At 44.3% G+C, this 20,179-nt stretch overlaps 1 protein-coding gene across 1 annotated transcript; it reads right to left on the bottom strand.

Annotated features, from left to right (window-relative positions):
- Positions 1 to 11,519: 11,519 nt before the first annotated feature.
- On the bottom strand, positions 11,520 to 11,996 carry LOC140717529 (histone H2B-like). Its single transcript, XM_073031104.1, has one exon. It carries the CDS (start codon positions 11,892 to 11,894, stop codon positions 11,520 to 11,522), a length of 375 nt encoding a protein of 124 aa, XP_072887205.1. The 5' UTR covers positions 11,895 to 11,996.
- Positions 11,997 to 20,179: the final 8,183 nt, after the last annotated feature.

The raw sequence follows: 20,179 nt of genomic DNA, 5'->3' as shown, positions 1-20,179 counted from the left end.
CGGTGACAAGAGCTGTACACAATACAAGTGTGGCCTCCAGTCACTTACACAACTGTAACATAATGCCCCAACTGATATACTCAATCCCCTGACTAATGAAGACTAGCATGTTAAACCCGTTCTTCACCACCCTGTCTACCAGTGACACCACTTTCAATTAACTGTGTGTGAGAGATTTACCCCTAAATCTCTCAGGCCCATTACTCTCCCTAATGACCGACCATTCACAGTGTAAGTTCTACACTGGTTTGACTTTGAGTGCAGTTTTGGTCAACAAATTTGAGGAAGGACATTTTTGCTCTTGAGGGAGTGCAACGTAGGTTCACAAGGTTAATTCCCGGAATGGCGGGACTGTCATATGTTGAAAGATTGGAGCGTCTGGGCTTGTATAGACTGGAATTTAGAAAGATGAGAGGGGATCTGATTGAAACATATAAGATTATTAAGGGATTGGACCCACTGAAGGCAGGAAGCATGTTCCCGCTGATGGGTGAGTCCAGAACTAGAGGCCACAGTTTAAGAACAAGTGGTAGGCCATTTAGAACAGCGATGCGGAAAAAACTTTTTCACCCAGAGAGTGGTGGATAGATGGAATGCTCTGCTCCAGAAGGCAGTGGAGGCCAAGTCTCTGGATGCTTTCAAGGGAGAGTTAGATAGAGCTCTTATAGATAGCGGGGTCAAGGGATATGGGGAGAGGGCAGGAACGGGGTACTGATTGTGCATGATCAGCAATGATCACAGTGAATGGCGGTGCTGGCCAGAAGGGCCGAATGGCCTACTCCTGCACCTACTCTCTATTGTCTATTGCACTGTGCACTGCTTCACCATTAAAAGGCATTCATCACGCTGTGCTAAATGATCAAGATTGCCCGGTTAAATAAGAAATACAGAATAAACTAAACAGTGTAAAAGAGGATCAGGGAGGGAAGTGATTCCGAAGGTGAGAATGGAAAACCTGAAACCTGATCCATTCTTGCCTCGTTTTACTCTTTAACTACCTGAAAGAAATCCTTATTCCCCTTTATACTATTGGCCAGTTACTTTAATAATTCATCTGTTCTCTCCATATTGCTATTTAGTTACCTTCTGTTCTTTTTAAGTCCACTAATCCTTTAGCTTCCCACTAACTTTTGTGATATTCTCTGCTCTCTCATGTTCCTTTATGCTGCCTTTGTCTTCCGTTGTTGCTGATGGTTGCCTCATTCTTCCTTTCGAATATTGTTTCTGCTGAGGGATGAACTGATCCTGCATCTGCCAAATTACTCCTGGAAACTCAAGCTTTTCATACAAAGGTAATCTGGTTAATGCTGGGGAAGTCAAAATGCCCGACTGCTGTAAGCCTGTTCCCATTACACCTCTGTGTGATTGACCAACATGTCTGCTCCACAATATCTCAGCCTATTGGGAGGCCAGCAGTGTAATCCCATCAAAATCACCATTCATATTTATTTAAAACCTCTACTTACTTATTACTGTAGTGTTGGTCTCCCCAATCAAACATGAAACATCCCCCCACCTATCAGGTAGACTTTAAATGTTTCCCCTTCACCTTAAACAATTGTCTTGTAAATTTATGCTTCCCTACCCAGACACAAAGAGTGATTGCCTAATTATTTTGGAAACCTTTGGATGGTCACCAGACAGCTCCTTAATCTCTCTGGTGAGAAAGAGAGTCCCAGTCTGTCCAAACTTCTGCTAATAATTCAAATCCTCCAGTGTCAGTAACACCCTCATCAAACTTCCCTCCACACTTTCCAGCTTCATGACATCCTTCCTGTAGCTGGGTGACTAGAACTGTGCACAATACAGTGCAATCTCACTTTGACGATTACTGTTGTCATATGACATCCCAAATCCTGTACTCAGTTCCTTGACCAATGAAGACAAATAGGCCAAACATCATCTTCACCATCCTGACTACCTGTGTTGTCACTTTCAGTGAATGATGTTTCTGTATTCCATGGACACTCTGTCTGCAATACTCTCCAAGGAACAAGAATTTACTGTGCAGGTCCTTCCCTGGTTGGACTTCTCAAAATGCAAGAGCTCACACTTGTCCACATCAACATCCATCTGTCATTCTTTGTCCGACTTCCCCAGGTCATCTCGATCCCATTGTACTCTCAAAGAATCTTCACTGTCCACTCTGCCACCAACATTGCTGTCATCTGCAACCTCACTAATCGCATTCACAACAATGTCAGAGAAACTGTTCACATCAATGACTAATGACAGTACCAGAACCGATCCCTGTGAACGTCTCTGGTCAGAGGCCTCCAACCTGAATGACAAGCTGCCATAACCACCCTCTGTCTCCTTCCACCAAGACAATTTTGTGACGCGGATATTAGGCAGAATCTTGTCTGGCATCCATTCTGATCCAAATGTGTAATACAGAAGAAATAAGGAATAAAGAAAAACATATCTTCCTTGCCTACACCTCTCAGAAGTGCCGAAGCCTCAACTCCCCACTCCAATTCTGGCCCACTCATACAATGACCGCTCTCTTTAAATATAACCATTTAACAATCACAGCACGGAAACAGGCCATTCCAGCCCTCCTAGTCCATGCCGAACTCTTAATCTCACCTAGTCCCACCTACCCGCACTCAGCCCATAACCCTCCACTCCTTTCCTGTCCATATACCTATCCAATTTTACCTTAAATGACACAACTGAACTGGCCTCTACTACTTCTACAGGAAGCTCATTCCACACAGCTATCACTCTCTGAGTAAAGAAATACCCCCTCGTGTTTCCCTTAAACTTTTGCCAGCTAACTCTCAAATCATGTCCTCTCGTTTGAATCTCCCCTACTCTCAATGGAAACAGCCTATTCACCTCAACTCTATCTATCCTTCTCAACATTTTAAATACCTCGATCAAATCCCCCCTCAACCTTCTACGCTCCAATGTATAGAGACCTAACTTGTTCAACCTTTCTCTGTAACTTAAGTGCTGAAAAATCTAACTTCTTTTTATTGGATCTGGCTAAGTGCCTAACTATGCACAATCAAATGTCTTCCTGGGAACGATGTCATGCAAAATGTGCCAAATGCCCATGTTCACTTCATTTAAACTCCCTCTGCCTTTGCATAATCATATGACTGTGGCACACAAAATTGTGAAATGCAGGAAACCAAAGTACATGCCTGCACTGTTCCACAAGGCCACAAATGATAAAACAAACAAAACACTGTATAACAAACACGAGAATCCCGTAACTGAGAGGAGTGGAGATGCTGGATGACCATAAAGATTTAAAGAGAAGCAAGATAACGGTTTATAAAATCAGGGAATTGGGATCGACATACAGGAGGAGTCTGATGGCAGATCAGCTTTTACATGGAATTGTGGATGAGGGACTAAGAGAGAACACACTGGAGGGTTTATCCAGTGAGACAGTGTGAATAGAGCTCAGGATAAGAGAGGTGCATTCACTGACGGAGTTGTGCTACAGGCCTCCCAAATGCACAGCAGGAGGTAAAGAAACTGAAATGTAGCAGGGAACGAAAGATGTAAAAACAACAGGGTCATTGTAGAGGGTGACTAATTTATCCAATGTTGACTGGGACTCCCTTAGACTCAGGGGCTTAGATATCACTGCATATGTTCGAAGAATACTGGGATGTTTGATGATCTGGGCCTGTATTCACTGGAATCTAGAAGAATGAGGGAGAATCGTACAGAAACACATTGAATGTTGAAAGGCCTAGATAGCGTTGATATGAGAGGATGTTTCCAATAATGGAAGAATCTAGAACCAGACCACACCCTCAATACAAAGATGCCCCTCTAGAATAGAGATGAGTAATTTCTTTAGTCAGAAGGTGATCAATCAATGCGTTTCTTTGGCATGAAGACAGTCAGTAGGGTCTCTTTCGCAAAATGTTCATTTATATTCAGAGGCCTGGGTGGGCGAGTTTTTTTTCAGTAAATACGGTCGGTTCCACAGGGTAAACGTACCTTTGTAGACACTCAAAGACCTCTTTACCTGCACCGCGGAGAGCATTCTGACAGGCTGTATCTGTCTGGTGTGGAGGGGCTACGGCACAGCAATGTGAGAGTGTGGGGTTCATTCTGTACCTGTCAGTCTCTGGTACAATGTGAGAGTGTGGGGTTCATTCTGTACCTGTCACTCTCTGGTACAGTGTGAGAGTGTGGGTTTCATTCTGTACCTGTCACTCTCTGGTACAGTGTGAGAGTGTGGGGTTCATTCTGTACCTGTCAGTCTCTGGTACAGTGTGAAAGTGTGGGGTTCATTCTGTCCCTGTCAGTCTCTGGTACAATGTGAGAGTGTGGGGTTCATTGTGTACCTGTCACTCTCTGGTACAGTGTGAGAGTGTGGGGTTCATTCTGTACCTGTCAGTCTCTGGTACAGTGTGAGAGTGTGGGGTTCATTCTGTACCTGTCACTCTCTGGTACAGTGTGAGAGTGTGGGGTTCATTCTGTTCCTGTCAGTCTCTTTACTTCACACGTCCCCTTTCAGGATTCACCTCGTTTTCTCTCTCCCCTACCCCTAACTTTTAAATCTACTTTTCAGCTTTTCCTCTCCAGTCCTGCTCAAGGATTTTGGCCTGAAACATTGACAACTTTTTTCCCTATAGATGCTGCCTGGCCTGATACGTTTTCAGCATTTTGTGTGTGTTGCTTGGATTTCCAGCACCTACAGATTTTCTCTTGTTTGTGACACAATGTTGTATATTGGTATCTCAGGGATGATGTATCTGGTTACATTGAACTACTCTGAATGGACTTTGCAGCAGAGCATCCAGAGCAACAAGACCAGACCATTGAATCCAACTCTGGGCTTGTGATAAATATGTAACTTCCCTCGAGTGTCTGTGGGAGGGTTTGAATGGTGTGTATTGTGTAGCAACATTCGGGCTGATGGAGTTGAGAATGATTTTGACTGTAGATATGTAACCAGTGTGTCCACAGTGATCAGTGATGGGGCCTCTGATCTGTCTGATCAGATTAAAACACACACAGGCTGATCAGATCACTGATGACATGAATGTAGTTGCATTTGTGGGTGGTGAGGAAGGTTATCAAATGGACAGAACTGGATGTAGACCAGTTGGAAACAGGGACGGAGAAATAGGGGACAGAGGTTAATCTGGATGTGTGAGGAGTTTTACAGGTCAAATGTTGGAGGAAACTCCATAGTAAATGGCAACACCCTTAGGAGCGCTGATACACTGAGGGACCTTGCTGTGTCTGTACATATCATCCTGCAAGTGACATTGAAGGGAAATAAACTGCTAAGATCAAAGAGGGGGAGCAGTGAGAGGATTGGGGGGGGGGGTGTCTGTGTCGGGTAATGTAATGGGTGGAGAAGTCCATAATTAACGACCACCGACATTGAGTTCTGTTTTTCTTAAGAAGCTGGACTGATGTTATGATGCAATTACGTGAAGTTTTTTTTAAACTGTTTTTACATTTCTGTGTTTGGAGGAAAATAAATGAGTTATGGTGTTCCTTAAACAGAAAATGCCTCATCTCATTTTATTTGTGAAAACCCACAGTAACGTACTGGGTAACAAGTGACCAGTAGCTTTCACACCGCAAGAATACCGCAGTGTCGGTCTGCAACGACAAAGCCCGATCACATTCTCTTCAGGTTCAATGGCATTGCTGACTCTGAGTTTACCACCGTCAAATGCCAGCAGGGTCCCAATCAGCAGAAACTCTTACAAAGCAACCCTGTTGGTATTGTGTGTCTTCGGAGGTCTGTGGGACATACCCAGAATATGAAGCTTATATTAATGGAGAGAGACAAACTGAGCCAAGTCACGGCTTGATGGGCAGTGAGGAAAACAGAATTTGATGTTGTTTCCTTATGTCTGAACTCTGGCCGGTTAGAAGTGTCGTTCCTCCGAATAGTGTTCAGTCTCACTGTAACAGAGTGACAACAGACATCAACATAAAAACTGAAATAATCTCAGCTAAAATGTTGTCTTTCACCTGTTGATCTTCTTTGCAAATATTTCACAGGATAGAAAAGGCAAAGAATTTCTGACTGAGAATCTCAAATGCAACGTTGTGTCATGTCTGATGTGTCTGCCAGTTCCCCAGCATTTGAAGGCTACCAATCGTTGAATGTGAAGGAGGAGATGGTTGCGAAGACAACACACCAGTCTGAACAAGGAGAACCCCAATACATGGACATGTCCTTGATCTGAACTGATAAATGGCCACAGCATTGATACTGGTGAGCTGACATTCACCGCCTCTCATTTTGCCAGGAATTCGCCAGGCCACTGAACCTGCAGACACACAGCCAGTTCACACGGGGAGAGGCATTTCACCTGCTCCATGTGTGGGACAGGATTCATACAGTCTCATGAGCCCTTACAACACCAGCCAGTTCACACGGGGAGAGGCATTTCACATGCTCCGTGTGTGGGACGTGATTCATTCAGTCACATGAGCTCTTACAACACCAGTCAGTTCACATCAGTGAGCAGCTAGACTTGGCTCAGCTGTCTCTGTCTCTCAGTGCAGCTTCACACCTGTTCCGATTGTGGGAGGAGATTCATTCAGTTCACCCACTTTGTGAGGCTCCAGTGAGTTTCTCATACATAGAGGACAAACTTCGGTCTTGTGTCAGCAAAGAAATTTACTCAGTCATCCCACCTGCTGAGACACTGGCAACTTCACATCAGGGAGGAAGTTGAAATAAGCTCTAGGTGAACATTTTAACCATCATGGTGACTGAATCTAGTTGGAAGTTCATGTGACACTCTTCATGTAATATTCTGCAGATACTGCGTCTGTTCATCACACCCAGGACGGAACCCGGGTCACTGAGCATTGGAGGGTTGTTCTGCTGATGTTAGTCTGAAAATACACGGGCATTAATACTGTGGATCTGTGACAAATTAATCAGCTCTATTTCAAATCCTGTGTCTCAGGTGCTTCCTGCCTGTCACATGGCTAATGTACAGTAGAGAGGCCACTCAGTCCGTCTGGTACCTGCTCCTGTTCCTATTCCACACCAGAGCTTTCAAATCCATCCCTGCTGTTCCCCTCTCACTTACCATATAATATTCAGGTTGCAACTGGTCACCAGTCTGTGAATGAAGAGGTTCACTCTGTGAAAGAGATACAGGGCTGGAGAAGGGGAGTCTGAGACGAGAGAACAGAAGTCCATGGAAGAAAGAAAAGTGGGGAGGAACACCAGAGGGAGGTGATGGGCCGGCAACAAGAGGGAAAAGGGGATGGGGAATGATGAGGGAGGGGAGGCATGACAGGAAGATCAAGAAATTGAAGTTCATGCCATCAGATTGGAGGCAACCCAGACAGAATACAAGGTGTTGTTCCTCCTACCTGAGTGTGGCATCATCGCGACAGTATAGGAGGCCATGGATTGATATTTCCATTGAGTATATTGTTTGTGGAAGCTCGCTGTGTTGAAGTAGCTGGGTGAGTTTTCTGCATTAAAACATTGACTGATTTTGAAACATGTGGCATAGAACCAGCATTTGCCTGCTCAAATTAATCCAGTATATTAACACCTCCCTTTCCCAAAATATAATTCAACCACTCTATTACCGTACATTCCATAAATTTACACAAATGGGACATTTAACTAGAAGGATCCAACTGGGGTTTCCCAGATTTTAGAATAGACACTACAATTGCTATTTTCTATGAGGAGGGAAGATGGCCTGAACTCCAATTGTGATTCACAAAATGTAATATTATCTTGAGAGTTGTTGGCCATATGTTTAAATCCATTAAATCCATGATTAAACATGGATCATCCTTTCCTGGAGCCGTTTGACCATACCTATTAATAGTTTTCTTAAATTCACTCAAAGCAAACCTTACATCACTATCATTGCTACAGCTGGTTTCCAACACATTGAGGTATTCTCTTAAAACCTTATCCCTACATTGTTTAGTTACTTTATTATTTTGATTATGAATTGCAGCAGATGACCGAGCCAGTAACTCAACCTACTCTCTTTTAGGAACAATTGCATTACCTTCTTTAATCAATACTGGGAACCCTATGAGTCCTGCACCCCCATTTTCTTCATCATGCCCCAAACATTTCCAAGTTTAATCGTCTTTCCAATACTGTCACAATATGACCTCTAGTCTGTGCTGGCCAGTGCTATCATGTTTGCTGTTGTGTGCTGGGGCAGCAGGCTGAGGATAGCAGACACCAACAGAATCAACAAACTCATTTGTAAAGCCAGTGATGTTGTGGGGGGTGGAACTGAACTCTCTGATGATGGTGTCTGAAAAGAGAATGCTGTCCAAGTTGCATGCCATCTTGGACAATGTCTCCCATCCAATCCATAATGTACTGGTTAGGCACAGGAGTATATTCAGCCGGAGACTCATTCCACCAAGATGCAACACTGAGCGTCATAGGAAGTCATTCCTGCCTGTGGCCATCAAACTTTACAACTCCTCCCTCAGAGTGTCAGACACCCTGAGCCAATACACTGGTCCTGGACTTATTTCCACTTGGCATTTTTTACTTACTATATTTATTTTTTTATGGTTTTATATTGCTGTATTTCTACACTATTCTTGGTTGGTGCAACTGTAACAAAACCTGATTTCCCTCGGGATCAATAAAGTACGTCTGTCTTTAACTTGCTTTCACAAGTTTCATTACTTTCCTCACCACGGCCTGTGACCTGTTACACTTAATAAGATCATGTGGAGAGTGATACTTCATAACTTTCCAAAATGCCACATTTCTCTCAATAATTGCCTCTGCACACTCCTCCATACACCATGGTACAGCCTTTCTCCTATTAATCCACTTCTTAATATGAATTTCTTCCAAAAGTTTGATGAATAATGTGACAACCTTTCTTTGTATAAATCCACATCATCCTCACCATTCAGTCCAGACAGACGTTCTGTTCATCACATAAAACATTAAAATTTCTCCCAATTTGCTTTACCAAAATTCCACCTCATGAAAGTGGCCTCTTGACCCCGATATAAATCTAAACCCAGGCTTATAAACAGAGGAAAATGATCACTCTCCAGTGTTTCATCTCCCATGACATTCCACTCACTCACTCCAGCTTGATGTTTGAAACTAAAGTTAAATTTACAGCAGTTTCAGAATTATTATGGACATTAAATCTCGTACCTCCCCCACCAGAAAGGTACACAAGATGTGAAATATCTAAAACTCTTCTACAATCAAACCATGACCATCATTCTGAGAACAACCCCACAGTGAACTCTATGTATTAAAATCCCCACACCATACAACCCTTAGTGAGCTGGAGCTACATATACTCTCCAACAAATCAGTCGAAAGCTTTCCACAATGGTTATAATAATAAACCACTTTAATGCCCCTACCTGTTGAATGAAATACTTCTACAAGTGCCTCACACGTTTCATTTACATCCACAACTCTGTGCCCTCTGCCTTTCTATATAAAACTTGCAAAACCACTTCCTCTACCAAAATTCCACCTCCTGAAAGTGGCAAATTGACCCCGATATAAGTGTGAACCCTGACTTATAAATAAATCTATCACGCCTAATAACGATATAATTCTGGAAGGAAGAACTTAAATGCGTTAACAACAGGTTTCCTGAATACATTTTATTAAACAAAATATACTTTATTCAAAAATAAAATTATATACAATAACCAGTCAATGACTTCCAATTCTTTACAGTTGCTTCCATTATTGTCTTCACATTTTCAAAATCCTCGCCACCAACGTGGCACTGTTCTTTTATATTTACATTCAGGGGGTATACCCCCAACCCCTGAACCCCTCAACTCCCGCGGGAGAAGAACCCTAGACTGTGGTCCTTCCCCACCGGGCTCTTGCAGTGCCTGTATCGAGTTTGAGTGAGTCCCTCAGCACGTACTCCTGCAGCCGAGAATGTGCCAGTCGGCAGCATTACCCCACGGACATCTCCATGTGCTGGTAGACCATCAATTTTCGGGCTGACCAAAGAGCGTCTTTGACCGAGTTGATGATCTGCCAGCAGCACCGGATGTTGGTCTCGGTGTGCGTCCACGGGAACAGCCCATAGATCAGTCCTCTGTTACGCAGCTGCTGGGGATGAACCTCGACACCGCCCCTTCCATCCTCCTCCACACCTTCTCCGCGAACCCACAGTGTGCAAAGAGGTGGGTCACCGACTCCTCCTCACTGCAGTCCTCCCGTGGGCAGAGGGGCGTGGAGACGACGTTCCGAGCGTACAGGAGGGATCGGACTGGGAGGGCCCCTCTCACAGCCAGCCAGGCGAGGTCTTTGTGCTTGTTGGTGAGGTCTGGCGATGAGGCATTTTGCCAGATGAACTGGACAGTCTGCTCAGGGAACCACCCCACCGTGTCCATCACAGGTCTGGTGGCAACGCCCAGCCGACAGGGGTGTTGCGCGGGAAAGGGGCCAGATCCATCCTTCGTAGCCAGGGCGACGGGTAGAATCTGGGCACATAGTGGTACTTGGTGCCCACGTACCTGGAATCCACTCACAACCTGATACAGCCACACACCAAGCTGGCCATCAGGGTGAGGACGACCTTGGGGACGGTTTTGCCCCCGTTGTCCAGAGACTTGTGCATGGTGGTCCGTCTGATCCACGTCAGATAGATTTGATGTCCGAAATAAACGAAGTCTTGGCCATTAGAAATCAGGCTTCTGGAAATGCGCACATTGGCCCTTCTTGTACAGTCTGCAGTAATGTAGCGGGGCGTTTATGATTGGTGAAACATTGCCTTATCTGATTGGAAAGCAAATATTCCAATCAGGGAGCTGCTTTGTTCACCAATCAAGAGACAGAGACGGTAGAAGCGCGGTAAATAACCGTCTAAACGCGGAAATAAACTGAAATTTGCAAAACACCGCCAAAAGAGCCTTGGTTGCTGAAATTAAACCACAACAGGTTTGTTTGTCGACCCTTTACCCCCGTTACTGAAGTCCAACACATTTAAACCAAGTGTAGTTAATATTGCGATGGTGTCTGGGAATTTAGTTCACCGATTTCTTTCAATTGATGAACGATTGGAATAAAACAGATTCTCAGTTTCTGTTCGCGATCGGTCATTGTGTAAACTGTCAGTTTACCAACGGGTCGCCCTTCAGAAAGTGGAGCTTTAAACAATACTCTGAACGAACCGTGAGCGTACAGCTCTCGCGTTGGAATGGGGCTAAGAGAAGTAACCAAAATGTGACAAAGCTTAATGAACCGCATTCCCCACAGTAATTATACCAGAAACAATAATTAGTGTCACGTCAGAGAAATCTGATGAAAGAGAGGGAAATGATGGAGAAGGGGTGCTTAACGATTCCGTGCCTGTACACAGGAATGTAACAGAGAAATCGGGATTATACTGAGCAGCGGACAGCAAGTTCTGATTGACGGAGGTAAGATTCTGAAAGACCTCACCAACAAAAAAATTCCAAACCTGCCTCAATTCCATGTCTCAAAAGTTTGTAACTCTTTTAATGAAACCGTGAGTGGCTCTAAAAAGAGCCTTTGATTTTCGGGTTTGTTTTGTCAGCAAACGTCTTCACTTGGAGCTGGTGTACTTGGTCACCGCCTTTGTTCCTTCGGACACGGCGTGCTTGGCCAGCTCCCCGGGCAGCAGCAGGCGCACGGCGGTCTGGATCTCCCGGGAGCTGATGGTGGACCGCTTGTTGTAATGGGCCAGGCGGGAAGCCTCGCCTCCGATGCGCTCGAAGATATCGTTGACGAATGAGTTCATGATGCTCATGGCCTTGGAGGAGATGCCGGTGTCGGGGTGAACCTGCTTCATCACTTTGTAGATGTAGATGGCGTAACTCTCCTTCCTCGACCTCTTGCGCTTCTTGCCAGACTTGCTCGCCGGTTTGGACAGAGCTTTCTTGGAGCCCTTCTTGGGAGCGGGTTTCGGTGGATCAGGCATTTCCTCGTCGGTTTCAAACACAATAATAAGCAGAAGCTGTTTGGAGCGCGGAATAAATAGGCAGCGCCCAAAGTGGTATGTTAATGAGGATGGGAATGCTGAGCATTTCCATTGGCTGTTTGGAGAAATGAATCACCAATCGGAACGCTGGAGGATGGGAAGTGGCGCCAATGTGTGACGGTTGCCGCTGTCGTTTAATGCGGGAGGAAGTACAGAAGGGCAGAGACAGGCGGGGGTGCGGGCTGACATGGAGAAGGGAAACGCAAATTTCAAAAGCAGAATGAAAATAAAACCAGATGAAATATTGTAAGATTAAACACTAAGACGTTCAGTTCATGACACGGCAGCAGGAGAGCGAAGGAGAGATTTGGACATTTCAATGTAAAGTTCAAATCGAGTTTATTTATGCCCAGGCGAAAGGAACAACTTATTTGTAGCAGCATCACAGACACATTGACCAGAAACTCTGGAATTAAATATGAATTATACCAATGTATTCAAATAGACAGAGGACTATCAGAACAAAATCAAAATAACAAAGAGATTATTCAGGCAGTGGGAGAATCATCCCTCTTGGCTTCTTCATCTCGTCTCTCTGGATTCAGTGTCACGCAACGCTGCAACTTTGATCTGGCCCATGCCTTCATTCACCAGGCCCAACACTTGCCTTTATTGGATCTTCCTCCTCCTTACACTAGTCATCGGGTTTGTGGGGCTGTGTGTCCCCTTGGACCTCTGGATTAGGTTTGAGGGAAGGGCTGGTGGATGTATATGTGGTGCTGGGAGAGATAAGGCTGTAGAGTTTAGTATGGTGAGATATGTGGGGCTATGGTGGATAGGGTAGTGCAGTGGAGGCACTTTAATCTGGCCCATGCCTTTCATTAACGTGGCCTGACATCACCTGGCTTAGTGAACCGGGTTTGCAAAGGGACACATTATTAGTAATACAAATTAGGGTCATTGGATGATTCATGTCATTGGATGATCATGAGACTATCTCGCCCAGGCGACCCAGCCAGGGTGGATCAGGCCTGGTTTGTGTTTATCCGAGGGAGCAAGATAACGAGAGGCATGTAATTATGCATGTTGCATGATTTTAGACCTTGTTACTGAGCATTAATTTGACCATTTGGGGGAGTAGAATGTTCTGAGGCCTACTAATCAGGCTTTAACTCCAAGTACGGTTCAACTTCCCTACTCTAAATTTACACCCGTCTTTATTTTGCATCTGTGTGCCTGGGATTGCATGGGTTAAATTAATAGTGTTAACTGCAGTAGAAAGTAGTGATTAATGTTGGGTGATCGATCCATAATTTCAAAATGCAAAAATCTCTGAAATCCAGAATTTATTGTACTGACATTGCGTCACAAATGGGGAATTTTACCCAGGATTAAATGGCTTGTCTAATGAAGAGCGTTTCACGTCACTTGGCCTCTATTCACTGGAAATTCGAAGAAAGAAGGGTTACTGAATTGAAACCTATCAAATAGTGAAAGGGCTTGATTGAGTGGATGTGGAGAGGATTTTTCCTGTGGTGGGAATGTCTAAAACCAGACCACACAGCTTCAAAATAGAGGGGCATCCTTTTAGAGTGGAGATGAGGAGGAATTTCATCAGCCAGAGAGTGGTGAATCGGTGGAATGTTTTGCCACAGGAAACTGTGGAGACCAAATCACTGGGTATAGGCAGAGATTCATAGATTCTTGATTGGTCAGGGCCAGAATGGATACAAGGAAAGATAAGAGATTGACCCTAAAAGGAAAAATTGATCAGTGATGATGAAATGGCAGAGAAGGCTCGATGGGCCAAATGGCCAAATTCTGCTCCTAAATCTGATGGTCTTATGGACTCACTTAGAGACCAAAATTTTCCCAGAGACTGTTGATCTCAACTTTGACTCAACCCAGCACCTGAGGATCCAGATTACTTATATAAGGAATACAGATGTTCTTTGTTTTCAGATTAAAGGAATATGATCTCATTTCCATCCTGAATGCTTGTCACCTCACTCTGATCAACAGACGCAAAATACTGGAGGAAGTCAGCAGGCCGGGCAGCATCTATGGGAAAGAGTAACGAGTCGATGCTTCAGGCTGAGAACCTTCACCAGGGAGAGATCTGCTGGAAGGGTCTCAGGCCGAAGTGTCGACTGTTTATTCTTTTCCATAAAGGCTGCCTGTCCTGCTGAGTTCCTTCAGCATTTTGTGTGTGTTGCTTGGATTTCCAGCATCAGCAGATTCTCTCATGTTTGTGATTTATGCCTCATTCTGAGGGTATTTTCCTCAGTTATGGAGCTCTCATTCAGGGGAAAGATCCTCCTTGCCTGCTGTCTGTCACATCCTGAAAGAATCTAACAGATTTCCTTGTTTTCTCATTAACTGCAGGGGATACAGACCCAGCCCACTCACTCTCCTCTCACATAACCGACCCTCCATCCCTGGAACCAGCCCGGTCAGTGTGGGGAACAGTCACTGCGCTCCCTCTATTGCAGGGATATCCTTCCTGAGGAAGTGTGACCAAACCTGGACACTATATTCAAGGTGTGCTCTCACCAAGGCCCTATAGAATCCCAGTGAGACATATGTACCCCTCTTCTCCACTCCTCCTGGATCACAGGACAAAATACTGTTTGCCTCTCTCATTACTTGTTGTATCTGCATGTTAACTCAAGTGATTTGTTTACAAGGACGCCCAGGTCCCTCTGAACATCCCGTGTGGAAATAACTCTTACAGTTTGATCCTGGGAATGGGTGATCTCACATTTCCCCACATTCTGTTCCATCTGCCCCATCCTCAACCATTCACTCTCCTGTCTACATCTCCCAAACCTTCTCACTACTGACCCTGTCCCTCCCGCTCTACCACAGCAACAGACCTAATCACTGAATTATGCAGCACAGAAACAGGCCCGTCAGCCCAACACATCCATGCTGACCAAGCGGCCAAACAAAACCATTGTCAGTTACCTGAATTTGGCCCATGTCCCTGTGAAACATCCCTCTCCACAGTCCAAGAGATATTGCAACTGTACCCACCTATACCTCCACTTGGGGTAGCTTGTTCCATAGAAATAGCACATTCTGTGTACAAAACCTGCTCCTCAGGGTCCCAGTTAAATCTTTCCTTTCTCACTTTGTAAATGTAATCTCTAGCTTTTGAGTCCATGACCCTGGAGATAACAGATTCACTATTGACCGTATCAATGCCTGCCATTATTTTCTTTCTTTTTAAATCTTTTTATTGATTTTAAACAAACATAAATTAAACATGAATACAAAGAGCTTGAGAGTACATAGGTTAAAGTATAAATACAAATGGATCATAATCCATATATAATAACCTCCCAAACTCATAGTGGTTACAGAAAATGGAGAAAATAAGAAAACCACCCCCAAAAAAACCTAACCAACATGGGCCATTGCATTATATCAATTATACGCAGTAGCATCAATAACTCCACACCTCCATCCAGATAATTAAGGATGTGGGGTGGCCCTGTTGGTGAGGAATGAGATTCAGTCCTTTGCAAGGGGGGACATAGGATCAGGAGAAGTAGAGTCTGTGTGGATAGAACTGAGGAACAGTAAGGGCAAAATGACCCAAATGGGTGTTGTCTACAGGCCACCAAACAGTAGCATGGATATTAGGTGCAAGTTGAATAGGGAGTTAACATTGGCATGTGGCAAAGGTAATGTCGTAGTAGTTATGGGGGATTTCAACATGCAGGTGAACTGGAAGAATCAGGTTGGTGCTGGACCCCAGGATAGGGAGTTTGTAGAGTGCCTATGGGATGCATTCTTGGAACAGCTTGTACGAGAGCTGACCAGGGACAAGACTATTCTGGATTTAGTGTTACGTAATGAACAGGATTTGATAAGCGATCTTGCAGTAAAGGAGCCATTAGGAGGTAGTGATCATAATATGATGTTTTTATCTGCAATTTGAGAAGGATAAGGGCAGCTCGGAGGTGTCAGTGTTGCAGTTGAACAGGGGAAACTATGGAGCCACGAAGGAGGAGCTGGCCAAAGTTAACTGGACGGATATCCTAGCAGAAAAGACAGTGGAACAGCAATGGCAGGTATTCTTGGGAATAATGCACAAGGTGCAAAATCAGTTCATCCCCCGGAGAAGGAAGGATTCAAAGGGGGGAAAGGGGCCACAGTGGTTGACAAAGGAAGTCAGAGATTGCATAGCATTAAAAAAAAGGAAGTATGACAGAGCTAAGGTGGGTGGGAGGACAGATGATTGGGAAGTTTTTAAGGAACAACAGAACTTAACTAAAAAGGCAATACGGGGAGAAAAAATGAGGTACGAACGCAAGCTAGCCAGGAATATAAAGGAAGATAGCAAAAGCTTTTTTAGGTATGTGAAGAGAAAGAAGATAGTTAAGAACAATGTTGGGCCCTTGAAGAATGAATTGGGTGAAATTGTTATGGGAAACAGAGAAATGGCAGAAGAATTTAATGAGTATTTAAAATCTGTTTTCACTAAGGAAGACACAAGCAATCTCCCAGATGTATGGATGGGCCAAGGACATAGGGTAACAGAGGAAATGAAACAGATTGACATTAGGAAGGAAACGGTGATGAGTAGACTGATGGGACAGAAGGCTGACAAATCCCCAGGTCCAGATGGTCTGCATCCTAGGGTACAAAAGGAGGTGGCCCTGGAAATTGCGGATGCATTGGTAATCATTTTTCAATGTTCCTTATATTCAGGATCAGTTCCGGAGGATTGGAGAATGGCTAATGTTATCCCACTTTTTAAGAAAGGAGGGAGGGAGAATAGACAATAGACAATAGGTGCAGAAGTAGACCATTTGGCCCTTCGAGCCTGCACTGCCATTTTGAGGTCATGGCTGATCAAATACTATCAATACCCGGTTCAGTATCAACCTGTCAGCCTGACATTGGTGGTGGGAAAGATGCTAGAGTCCATTATTAAGGATGAAATAGTGGCATATCTAGATAGCAGTGATAAGATTGGGATGAGCCAGCATGGATTTACCAAGGGCAAATCATGCTTGACTAATCTGTTGGAGTTTTTCGAGGATGTAACCAGGAAGTTAGACAAGGTTGATCCAGTGGATGTAGTGTACCTCGATTTTCAGAAGGCATTTGATAAGGTCCCACATGGGAGATTGGTGGGTTAAATCAAAGCTCAGGGCATCGGGAGGAAGACATTGACATGGATAGAAAACTGGTTGGCAGATAGAAAGCAAAGGGTAGCGGTGAATGGGTGTTTCTCGAAATGGCAGGTGGTGACTAGTAGGGTGCCACAAGGTTCGGTATTGGGACCACAGCTGCTTACAATTTACGTCAACAATTTAGATGAAGGCATTGAGAGTAACATCAGCAAATTTGCTGATGATACCAAGCTGGGTGGCACTGTGACATGTGATGAGGATGGTAGGAGAATTCAGGGTGACTTGGATAGGCTGGGTGCGTGGGCAGATACTTGGCAGATGACGTTTAATGTGAATAAGTGTGAGGTTATCCACTTTGGGAGTAAGAACAGGAAGGCAGATTATTATCTGCACGGTGTAGAGTTTGATAAGGGAGAAATACAAAGAGATCTAGAGCAAGAGAATGAGCAAGTGCAGCAGGCAGTAAAGAAGGCTAATGGAATGTTGGCCTTTATTACAAAGGGAATTGAGTATAAGAGCAAGGAAATCCTCTTGCATTTGTACAGAGCCCTGGTGAGACCACACCTGGAGTATTGTGTACAGTTTTGGTCTCCAGGGTTAAGGAAGGACATCCTGGCTGTAGAGGAAGTGCAGCGTAGATTCACGAGGTTAATTCCTGGGATGTCTGGACTGCCTTACGCAGAGAGGTTAGAGAGACTGGGCTTGTACACACTGGAATTAAGGAGATTGAGAGGGCATCTGATTGAATCATATAAGATTATTAAGGGATTGGACAAGATAGAGGCAGGAAATACGTTCCAGATGCTGGGAGAGTCCAGTACCAGAGGGCATGGTTTGAGTTAAAGGGGTAGATCATTTAGGACAGAGTTAAGGAAAAACTTCTTCTCCCAGAGAGTTGTGGGGGTCTGGAATGCACTGCCTCGGAAGCTAGTGGAGGCAAATTCTCTGGATGCTTTCAAGAAGGAGCTAGATAGGTATCTTATGGATAGGGGAATCAAGGGATATGGGGACAAGGCAGGAACCGGGTATTGATAGTAGTTGATCAGTGATGATCTCAAAATGGTGGTGCAGGCTCTAAGGGCCAAATGGTCTACTTCTGCACCCATTGTCTATTGTCTATTGTCTACAAGAGTAAAGTTTAGGAAAAGTCAGTTTAGCTCATATGAAAATGTTGAATAAATGGTCTCCAAGTTTCTTCAAATTTAACTGAAGGGTCAAAAACAACACTTCTAATTTTTTCTAAACTCAAACAAGAAATAGTTTGACAAAACCACTGAAATATAGTTGGAGGATTAATTTCTTTCCAGTTCAACAGGATAGATCTTCTAGTCATTACTGTAACAAATGCAATCATCTGCCGGGCTGAGGGGGATAAACAACTATTATCCACCATTGGTAAACCGAAAATTGCAGTAATAGGATGTGGTTGCAATTTGATATTCAGAACCGTTGAAATAATACCAAAAATATCTTTCCAATAATTTTGCAAACAGGGGCAAGACCAAAACATGTGGGTCAATGAAGCGACTTCAGAATGACATCTGTCACAGGTTGGATTAGCATAAGAATAAAATCAAACAAGTTTATCCTTGGACATGTGAGCCCTATGTATAACCTTAAATTGTATTAGGGCATGTTTAGCACAAATAGAAGAAGAATTGACTAATTGTAAAATTTTCTCCCACTGCTCTGTGGGTATAAGACAGTGGAGTTCTTTTTCCCATTCCTTCGTAATTTTTTCTAATACTTCACGATTTTCACGATCATGTTATAAATGATGGATACTAAACCCTTCTGGCAAGGATTCAGAGCTAAAAAAAATTCTGTAATATCCATTGGACATGATTTCGGAAAAGACTGTAATATATTATTCAAGAGATTTCTAACTTGCAAGTATCTAAAAAATGACTTTTAGGCAAATTATGTTTATTGGATAGCTGTTCAAAGGACATAAAACTGTTGTCTAAAAATAGATCACGAAAACATGTTATACCTTTTGTTTCCCATCATACAAAGTCTTGATCCATAAAAGAGGGCTGAAAAAAAAGCCTGCCATTATTTTATCAGCCTCTCTAATGTCACATACACTTTGGTGAGAATGTTCCAGTCTATCCGGCCTCCTCTTAAATCCCTTTTGCACCCTCTCCAGTTTAATGTCACCCTCTCATCACAGGGCAACTATAACTGTACGCCGTGCTCCAAGAGTAGTTTCCCCAAGGCTGGTAGAGCTGTAATGTGACGTTACGGTACAGTGTCCAATACTCTCCCGATGAATGCAAGTGTGGCAAACACCTTCTTCACGGTCCTGCCTACCTGTGTTTACACTTTGAAGGAATTCGATATCTGCACCCCGATATCTCTCTGTTTTACAGCACTCCCAGGGACCGACCATTCCCCACGGCAGTTCTGCCCTGGTTCGTCAATGACAATGGAACAACTCTTGTTGCTGTTTGCAGACTCGACGGGCCGAATGGACTACACCTGCACCTATTTTCTATCTCACATTTATCTGTCATTACTCAAATCACTGACCTCACTGATCACCGTCCTGTTGTATTGCTGGTTACATTTTTCGCACATTAGTGATATCTGCATATTTGCTGAGCCGGGCATTGACATTGTCAGCCGAGTCTGTAATGAATGAACTGCAGCAGCAGACCTGACTCAGCTCGCAGGCTTTTCCTTGCAGCGATACACGCACAGTGCTGGAGGAACTCAGCAGGCCAGGCAGCATCTGTGAGAAACAGTAAACAGCCGACGTTTCAGGCCGAGACCCTCCAGAATCTGAACAATGTCTTGTGTTTGGTTTTCCTTCGATCTTTTCCTACGTGACTGGATAACATAACCCATCCTCCAATCCTCTGCCACTACTCCTGCCCGAGAAACGCGCAGAGAGACAGAGGCGGGGAGGTGAGGGGACAGAGTCAGAGAGACAGAGGTGGGGAGGTGAGGGGACAGAGTCAGAGAGACAGAGGTGGGGAGGTGAGGGGACAGAGTCAGAGTGACAGACAGGGCAGAGACCGGCCTCACATCTTCCAGCTCCGTCTTCACTTTACTACACCCGGCAATTTCCAACGGTTTATCCGAAACACAGCTCCAGAGAGGGGAAAGAAAACTCCCTCACACACCACGTACACA

This window comes from Hemitrygon akajei, chromosome 28 (genome assembly GCF_048418815.1).
Source record: "Hemitrygon akajei chromosome 28, sHemAka1.3, whole genome shotgun sequence".
Classification (NCBI taxonomy): domain Eukaryota; kingdom Metazoa; phylum Chordata; class Chondrichthyes; order Myliobatiformes; family Dasyatidae; genus Hemitrygon; species Hemitrygon akajei.
Note: the sequence above shows the minus strand (reverse complement) of the source record. Positions and strands in the feature narration are given on the sequence as shown.

Excerpts from the sequence above, each read along its gene's own strand:
- LOC140717529 (XM_073031104.1), bottom strand. The coding sequence starts at position 11,894 with ATGCCTGATCCACCGAAACCCGCTCCCAAGAAGGGCTCCAAGAAAGCT.